This window comes from Ixodes scapularis, unplaced genomic scaffold, assembly GCF_016920785.2.
Source record: "Ixodes scapularis isolate PalLabHiFi unplaced genomic scaffold, ASM1692078v2 PGA_scaffold0__279_contigs__length_252992795, whole genome shotgun sequence".
Classification (NCBI taxonomy): Eukaryota; Metazoa; Arthropoda; class Arachnida; order Ixodida; family Ixodidae; genus Ixodes; species Ixodes scapularis.
In genome coordinates, this window is record NW_024609835.1 from 59,017,469 (window position 1) to 59,027,241 (window position 9,773).

The 9,773-nt window shown below is 49.7% G+C and overlaps 1 protein-coding gene across 1 annotated transcript; it reads left to right on the forward strand.

Annotated features, from left to right (window-relative positions):
- The first annotated feature begins 6,836 nt into the window (after window positions 1-6,836).
- Window positions 6,837-9,435, forward strand: LOC115326964. Its single transcript, XM_040216102.3, has one exon. It carries the CDS (start codon window positions 6,837-6,839, stop codon window positions 7,989-7,991), a length of 1,155 nt encoding a protein of 384 aa, XP_040072036.2. The 3' UTR covers window positions 7,992-9,435.
- The last annotated feature ends 338 nt before the right edge of the window (window positions 9,436-9,773 follow it).

A 9,773-nucleotide genomic window follows, 5' to 3' on the forward strand; every position in this document is an offset into this window, starting at 1 on the left:
GGACTCTCGAGGCGCCTTACAACAACTAAATGTCTGGAAAAAGCGTGCCCACTAGCCAGATCCATCGCAAATTTGACCAGGCGCGCTGCAAAACAGGAAACAACCATCTGGTTTCAATGGATCCCATCACATGTAGGTATACCCGGAAATGAAAGAGCAGATTCGGTGGCAGCAGAGGCCCACTCAGACCAAAGTCCCACGATCTTTGTCCACCCGTACAACGCAGCAAAATCTCTTATAACAACGGCAATAGGAAGCATGCACCCGTATATTGAAACCAATTCAACACCCATCCCAGCTTTCATTCCGCGGAAAAAGTTCTCCAGGCCTCAACAATCACTCCTACACAGTGTGGGATTTTGCTAGCTACCAACTAACACAGGTACCGATAGAGTAACCAAAGGGTTGTCTCAACAGCGGCGATATCTCAAAGGAGACGTCAAACCTAGTAGCCCGCGGTCCCCACATCTCCGCGGCAATGTAGACGAACGTTTAGGGCTACATTACCGCGGGTCGGTTCGATTAATTACCTCCGTCGGTGCCAATGATCGTCTACCTTGTCTCACTCTCTCGAATATAGCGGAAGAGAAGACACACGTACCAGAGTAAGGACAGAGTCCAAGAGCATTTATTGGAACACTCTTAAAATGAACTACTATGTCCCCATCCAAAATGCCCCCCGCGCCGGCAAGGTAAGAAAAGGTCCTTACCTGGCCAGACGCGGGGTTCTGGAGAGCCAAGACCGGGGAAGCATCGGAGAAGTCGCCGACGCACGTCCTATCTCTTTCGCGGTCACCCGGACGAGTCCCCTTTCCCGAAAGCGGGAAAACAAGAGGCGAAACCTCCTCGCCTGTCGGCAGTGATTCGCATCCGAGCGGGGGGACGGAAGAGGTCCCCCCGGGAGAGGGTGAGAGGAGAGCCCCCCAAGCCAGGCGGCCCTCCGCCTCACGAACAGGTCGGAGCTCACGGCGAAGAAGGCCGAGCGTTCCGACCCGCGGCCGTTATCACAGCCATCGGGGAAGGGAGACCAGAGGAATCCCCACATCCCCCCCTCCTTAAAACGGTAGGTGGGTCTCAAGAAAGAATAAAGGAGGCCCACCTGCTCTCATAAAATAATATATCTCTCTGTGCACCCCCAAACATATACACGCGACACCCAGCGCGCGTCTTCACAGTGTCCGCCGTCAACAGCTGGCCCGCAGGACCGAAGACCCGGAAAGTTCAAGTTCCAAGCACTTGACAGTCGTCGCCACAGCACCGCAGAGCATCACAGGCACCATTTTGACGCCGCTGGACCCAGGTGTCGCGGTACGAGCTGGCCTGCAGTGGGGGGCAGTCAGGCGGCCGTGAAGGCGGCAGCACCAAAAAAGACCAACGACCGCCGCCCACCGGCGGAGACCAGCTGGGGAAGTCCCAGACACGCTGCCCGGGGGGTTCGGCGCCATCTCGGCCGCAGTGGGCTGATGAAGGGGGGGTGGACGACCTCGGAGCAGACCTGCGAAGTCGTTTTGCGCCAGCAGCCAACACGCCCAGAGCCGGCCGTAGACCTCCCGAAAGGGAAGAAAGGGCGCCGCCGCCTCCAAACGAGGGGACGCGCAACCGACGCTCGCCTGCCTCAGGCCGCAAAGGCGGCAAAACGGGCAGGGGCAAACGACAAACAAAAACCACAGAAAAGGTGGCCAGTTTGTCAACGGTGACAGGAACATGGTAGAGTGACCCGATTCGACACCGGAAGAAGAAGCCATAAAAAGAGGGCCCCTCCGTTCGAAACGCGTCCACATACCAAGCAAACTAATTCAGTTCGCTTAATGTGGGCACCGGGGAGAGAGCTTCTAGGAAAAACGCCGAGTTCTCAATCCTTTGCGCAGGCAGCTAACACAGAGGCTGCCTACAATACCCGGTTTTATAGTTACCGGAAGAGTCCGTTGACTATAAGTGGCCAAAAACAGATAACAGTCTGCAGCTGACCCATCTTCGGAAGTCGAGGTAAACGGATACGGGGACTTCGAAGGGGCGGATAGAAACAAACCGCCATGCATGCGCGTCTGCGAGCGGGGAAGATGCAAGTTCCCGCGCAAAATAGCCGCCATCTTGCTCCCCACGGAGGAAGACAAAAGGGGCCGCAGCTCACACGCTCAAACCTGCCAGCTTTGCCAAATATTTGAGCTAGCTAGCTTACCGAGGCTAGAAAAACATGTCTTGCACTCGATACGGCTTGATCAAGGGCTCACAACGGTGTGGACCCTTCTTTTGAGGCAAGACCAGGTTTCAGAGCAACGTAACTCCTAAGAGTCTTAAGGTCGCTCTTCCACCTGGATCACGCGAGTCTGACAGATATCGCCAAAGGGCACTCTGACTACATGGCGCCCGGGGTTCAGAGCAACATAACCTCCGAAAGTCTTAGAGTCACTCGTCCACCCAGATACTGTTACAGTGCGCCTCAGACCGCGTAGCGCCACCACCATGAACGCAAAACTAGTGTCGTTCTTGGAAAACAACAACAGGCTGCAGGAGTACGTTGGCATCAATCAGATACAAATCTTTCCCTAAGAAAACCCTCCGCGCCCACTGCAATACCAGCAGTGAATCCAGCGCGCGCGTCAACAGTATGCGAACTGCTTCTCGACGCCGACGGTTACGCGGCCCGGCTCCCGGAGCCCGTCAGTAGCAGTACCAGCTACTTATCGACGTTATTGGCAGGCGCACCGTCCGACTCTAACTGAGTGTCCGCGACTACTCAGAGTCAAAGAAAACGCGAATATTTACATTCCCAGACTGCACTGCTGATCCTTCGCTACTCTTTTCTGCAAAGCCTCGCTTCCCGCCGTACATAAAAGTCCACCCGGTACTCAAAAACGTCATCAAAACTTCTATTTACATTTTCCCTTCAGGACAAGTTGTTGGTGGCGCGCAAGGAACCCCAATACACACAGGTGAAGGGTTCACCTCAAGCATGGAGAACAAAGGATCTCCCGCAACAACGAATGTTGCTTGACGCACGCTAATTCAAAACAGGAACGCGCGTACGAATCACACTGCGCTCGCTCAAAGGAGTAGCACTGCGGGTTGCCGACTCGGCATTAATCGCTCAACCATAAGTGGCGAGATCAGGACGCTCGTGGTACGGGCGATCAAAGGCAAGGATGGTCGGCAAATAGGCCGGACGAAAGGGACGGAGGCCAGGAGCCACGACCACAATAAAGGAAGCCGTGGCCCCACGTTGGGCGCCATTTTATGTGGGATTTTGCTAGCTACCAACTAACACAGGTACCGATAGAGTAACCAAAGGGTTGTCTCAACAGCGGCGATATCTCAAAGGAGACGTCAAACCTAGTAGCCCGCGGTCCCCACATCTCCGCGGCAATGTAGACGAACGTTTAGGGCTACATTACCGCGGGTCGGTTCGATTAATTACCTCCGTCGGTGCCAATGATCGTCTACCTTGTCTCACTCTCTCGAATATAGCGGAAGAGAAGACACACGTACCAGAGTAAGGACAGAGTCCAAGAGCATTTATTGGAACACTCTTAAAATGAACTACTATGTCCCCATCCAAAATGCCCCCCGCGCCGGCAAGGTAAGAAAAGGTCCTTACCTGGCCAGACGCGGGGTTCCGGAGAGCCAAGACCGGGGAAGCATCGGAGAAGTCGCCGACGCACGTCCTATCTCTTTCGCGGTCACCCGGACGAGTCCCCTTTCCCGAAAGCGGGAAAACAAGAGGCGAAACCTCCTCGCCTGTCGGCAGTGATTCGCATCCGAGCGGGGGGACGGAAGAGGTCCCCCCGGGAGAGAGTGAGAGGAGAGCCCCCCAAGCCAGGCGGCCCTCCGCCTCACGAACAGGTCGGAGCTCACGGCGAAGAAGGCCGAGCGTTCCGACCCGCGGCCGTTATCACAGCCATCGGGGAAGGGAGACCAGAGGAATCCCCACAACAGGTTGCGAGCCGACTGCGCTTCAACCAACAAGAGACTTCATCTCATCAAGCGCATTAAGTCTCCCAACTGCACCACATGCAACATCATCGAAGACAGAAACCACATTATTTGGGAGTGTCAGTCGCTAGAGACCAGAGCGAACCACACTAACGCAAACACTGAAGGCTGTCCATGTTTCGCCGGGGGATTCTAACGCTCTCCTCTTCCCATCGGGATCCCGGACGAGAAAAACAAATATACTGAAAGCCCTCATTGACTTTTTAGAAACGACAAACCTGTCATCCAGACTGTGAACTAACATACAACATGCCTTCATCCTATGGTCGCCGATGGGTCGAAGCGGCGGGTGCTTCATTCCGTCGCCCTAGTCGTGGCGGGGGCGCTCGTGCCCCGGCGCTTTGGCTTCTTGAAGTCAGCGCCCAGCAGGGGAGCGCGTGCTCCGGCTGCGTTTGGGGCGGCGGTGGGATCCGACCTGTCCTTCAATCGCATCGGCGGCTATACCTTTCATTTTTGTAAATACTCCCATCCCCATTGTCACCTCCTACCTATATCCTCTTTTTCTCCCGATCCCCGCAAGACGACGAACCAGACCCCCCTCCATGGGTGACTAACAATGCGTCTTGCATCCCTCTTTCTATTTTATTTATTCTTTAATTTATAATAAAAGCAATATTTACACACGAATACAACTTTCGGCGAGGCAGGAGGACCAGAGCCGCAGAAATTCGATAAGAGGGTACGATCCGGCGGCTCCTTGGCGTTTCGGGGAGGAAGAGCTACGAACAAGCTTTTACACGCTCTCGTCCCCCGGCGACGTTGAAGAGCAGCGCGTCAACCGGTGTCCTGTAAGTTTCACCTCTGATGTTCAGAAGACTGCCTGAGAGTGGCAGCCGTCTACCAAGACTGGGCCACATCCTGTAGCATGGTAACACCACCAATCTGCCGGGCTTCCCAGCCCCTACGCACGGTGAAGCCACCGAACACCACCCTGGACGACTTGCCCGGACGGTTGAAAGAGAAACGTCCCAGCGAGCAACTCACTAAACAACATTGGACCCACATCACCCGTAACATCATCCCGCCATTCTCGCCGACAAGCTCCATTTCAACATCGTCAGCACCTCTCTGTCATCTGTACACAATCTCATCCCATCGTTCTTAGATGCGGCGCCGCAAGCCTTCCTGGTATGGGCTACTTGCCTTTCTGCGGCACCGCGGTTCTCCTGAACCAAAATAAATATTATTATTATTATTATCATTATTATTATTATTTACCGCGCATCGATTCGAATCTCAAATGACCTTCATCACGTGACCGCTGGAGGCTTTGCGCGTTGTTTTCTAGCAACTTAGTCTCGAACCCAGTCGCGTGTCTAGGTGGCAGCACATATTCGTCAAAAGGTGAATTCAAATCTCATCACGCCGAGCGCCCTCTGTCGGATGTTCCTAAATCATCACGTGATACGCCCTAATATCCACTTATTCCGCGCCGCAATTCAAATCCTATAGCGCACTCTGTTGGACCGCACAGATGGCGCGATTAGTCGCGCGGCATCTAGTGGAAATATTAGCAACTGCATTGGACATGGCGCCATCCAGCGGCGTGTCCTCACACTTTCCCAGGATTGGGGCGACATCTTGTGGGAATAACATCAACTGCACTGGACATGGCGCCATCCAGCGGCATGTCCCCACACTTTCCCTCGAGTCAACTAACTTCCCACAATCAACTTCTAAACATAAAATTGTAACGTCTAAACGTCGTCCTAGACGACGTCTAGACGACCTCGAGGACGACTTCTAGGACGACCTCAAAGATGACTTCTAGGACGACCTCGAGGACAACCTCTCTGACGACCTAAAGGACGACGTCAATAACGACCTCAAGGACGACTTCTAGGACGACGCCTAGAGAAATTCAGCCTTTCCACTCTGATGAATACTAAAATCCAGTGTCGAGTGAAAACTAGAGTGGAAAGGCTGGAAAGGTTGCCGTCATCGATCATAGATGGCGGTAGCTGTCAGGGGTTTTGTGTCAACATTTGTTCCCGCGGACACGATACTGGGGAAACCAGCCCTTAACAGCTCCGCTGTAAAAGTTGAAATCATCAAATTTTCTTATGCACGCCTGGAAGGCGCAAGGAATCAGCAGGACATCACGAGATACGCAATTTCCTGGAGACGCACGACCTACGCGCGCACAAAAACGCTCTGGTTTGGATCGCGCTTAAAGGCGCCTTGGAAGAACGTTAATTTTTACTGGTTTTTAATTGCACCAAACCTGAGCGCACTAAACTTAGTAACTTAATGAAACTTTTTTTTTTTTTAATTTCGCTTTATTTTAGAAGTTATAGGCGAATTAAAATTCCAAACACAAGCAAAAAATAACCTCTTTCATGAAGTCCTTGGTCGCTAGAGTGGCCGTGAACTAGATAGAGGAGGGGTAAGTGAGCTTAGCGAGCGCCAACGTTGGGAAACTCGCCGTCGAAACCCGGGCCGCTGGCGTCCACCGAGACCGAGCTAAATACGACAACAGCGCCACTCTTTATCATTTCTCTGTACTGTGGTCACCTTGAGCTTTTAGAAAGCATGTGTTTGCGTAAAAACAAACGGAAACACATGGACACGGCAACCCAGCCGTGATGATGTCGCCTAATGTACCACTACTCATGCAGGTTTGCACTTGGTGCCTAGTCATCGCTTCGGGCCAAACGTCGTCTTCATCGCCTATCGGATATCGCGCTGACATCGCTCATCTGCAGTTGCTACACGTGGCCAACATCTACAGCGCACCCTTCACGGGCACGATGACGTCAGAAGAACTTCAAGAAGCAGCGCCACCACTGCCTATAAAGGAAACGCAAGCGGCTGCGGGCGTCAGTGGACACGGCAACCCAGCCGTGATGATGTCGCCTAATGTACCACTACTCATGCAGGTTTGCACTTGGTGCCTACTCATCGCTTCGGGCCAAACGTCGTCTTCATCGCCTATCGGATATCGCGCTGACATCGCTCATCTGCAGTTGCTACACGTGGCCAACATCTACAGCGCACCCTTCACGGGCACGATGACGTCAGAAGAACTTCAAGAAGCAGCGCCACCACTGCCTATAAAGGAAACGCAAGCGGCTGCGGGCGTCAGTGGACACGGCAACCCAGCCGTGATGATGTCGCCTAATGTACCACTACTCATGCAGGTTGGTGATAGAAAACATGTTTTTCACAGCGATTACCTCTGTTTGATTGTGTTGCCGTGTCCACACACAATTGCAGCTTGTGTACGCGATTGTTTCTCTGTAGCAGGCCTGTTGCTCATACTAGCTGGAGATGTGGAGGAAAACCCTGGGCCTATTACGCAAGAAATGTTTAATGATATGATTCGGACACAAAAGGAGATCCTTGCTAAAATTACTGAGGTACAAGTAAAACAGACTTCTTCGGAAGAAAGTATGCTACAAATGCAAAACAGGCTACTTGCGATAGAAAAAAAACTTGAGAGCGTAGGTGAAACTGAGAACAGGCTTGCTAAACTTGAAAACTCTGTTAGTGGCTACGATGTCGAAATAAATACTCTTGTAAAACAAATTGATGACTTAGAAAATCGTTCACGACGAAATAACGTTATCGTAAGGGGAATTAAGGAAGAGTCTTCTGAAAACGAGGATGTACTAATGAGGAAAATCAACAATGAGGTGTTTGACGCTATACTAGGTCAAAAACTGAACTCTATCCAACGTATACATCGACTTGGAAAAAAGATGACTGGTAGAGATCGCCCTGTAATACTTACAGTTGGGGATTTTAAAGAGAAAATGGCTATCATGAAAAACTGTGTCAAACTTAAAGGTACCCAAATTAGCATCAATGAAGACTATTCCAAGAGGGTTGTTGAGCTTCGAAAGAACCTGTGGAATTCAACCGCAGAGGAGAGGAAAAACGGTGCCAAAGTCAATCTAGTCTTTGATAAGCTGTGGCTTAACAATGTTCTGTACGCCTGGAATGAAGTCAGCAATGAGAGATACAAGTGTCGCGTTCCACCGGAAGCAAATAACGAGTGACTAAAACAAAATGATTCAGCATGTTTTAAAATATTAAACATAAACGCCAGAAGTATTGCAAACAAGGTTGACGCGTTCGAAAGCATAATGCTAGAGCACGATCCTGAAGTGGCCGTAATTACCGAGACATGGCTTCATGAAAATATCTTAAACTCCGAAGTTACTCCACCGAATTATTCAATAATAAGAAAAGATAGAGAGGGAAGGGGAGGCGGAGTTGCTATTATGATTAAAAATAACATCAAATTTGAAGTCCTTGAGGAAGTACGGGATGTAGAAGCATTATGGATCAAGACAAAATTGAATAACCGTACAGTTTATATTGGTGGCGTGTACAGAGCCCCGAATTCGCCAGTTGAAATGCTGTTAAAACTAAGGGGCTACATGGATTCCAATTTACGTTACGGAGACAACATTTTGTTACTGGGAGATCTTAATTTACCTGGGATTGACTGGTCATCATATTCTCATGGAACGGCGGAAGTAGCTAGTTGCGATCAATTATTAGAACTTGTATTTTGCTATAACTTATCCCAGGTGGTAACAGATTACACTAGAGTATGTTCAACAACGTCAACAATTTTAGATCTAGTTTTTGTTTCCGAGAGTTTAAAACCATATTTTTCGAAATGTGAAACCGAAGAAGGCCTATCCGATCATAGGATGGTACTCGTCTCATTGAATGTTACCCCAGAAAAATCGCACAGTCATTCAAGAAAGATGTTTTTGGATTTTAGAAGTGCTGATGATGTAAGCGTACTTGATTGCCTTGAACAATCGTTTGATGATTTTATGTTTCTTTACCAATCAGATGCTAGCCCAGACACGTTATGGGACTATTTTTCAAGCATGACGTTACGGTGTATTGAGCGATTTATACCAAAGCGCCCTAAAAAAATCGCGAACAAAAATCCTTGGATTACAAGGGAAATAATCCACGCAAAACGACAACTGAAGCGGAGACGAGCGAGTTCACATGGTACAGGTGTAGAAAAAAAAACTTGCATTCAGCGATTGAGTCGGGAGCTGAGGCGTCTAGTTAGAGAGTCTAAAGAAAGGTTTTATAGTATAACACTTAAAAAATTCCTTAGCGAGGCACCTGAGAAGTTCTGGCGGTACGTCAACCCTTCGGCTAAGTTCCAGCAGCGTGCCTCTGACCCAAAAAATGAAAAGCAGAGCGTTGAAAATTTTAGCACTTTTTTTTCATCCGTTTTCACCAACGATGATGGAAATTTGCCAAGCTTTAGTGATTCTTCCAACAATCCTCCCATCAATAACTTAGATATAAGTGAGCAAGGAGTTTTTAACCTTCTACTTAACATCGACTCAAAAAAGAGCCCAGGTCCAGACGAAATTCCGAATGAATTTTTAAAAAGGTATGCTGAGTGGGTTTCTAAATACCTTACTATCATCTTTAGATTGTCTATGAGTAGCGGTTCTTTTCCCAGCGCTTGGAAAATACCAAAAATTATTCCCATCCGCAAGAGCGGTAGTGTTAATGACGTCTGTAACTTTCGCCCCATTTCCCTTACTAGTACATGCTCAAAGCTCCTTGAACATATCATATCTAAACATCTACTGGCTTACCTTGAAAAATATGACATATTATTTAAATCGCAGCATGGTTTCCGCAGAGGTCTTTCCACGACTACCCAGCTCATAGAAACTGTTCATGATCTCTCTCAAAGGATAAACTGTCGTGGTCAAACTGATGTAATATTCCTAGATTTCGCAAAGGCGTTCGACAAAGTATCTCACCCCAAATTGCTATTGAAAATCAGT

What these genes read in the sequence shown, in the direction of transcription:
- LOC115326964 (XM_040216102.3), top strand. Translation starts at nt 6,837, where the DNA reads ATGATGTCGCCTAATGTACCACTACTCATGCAGGTTTGCACTTGGTGC.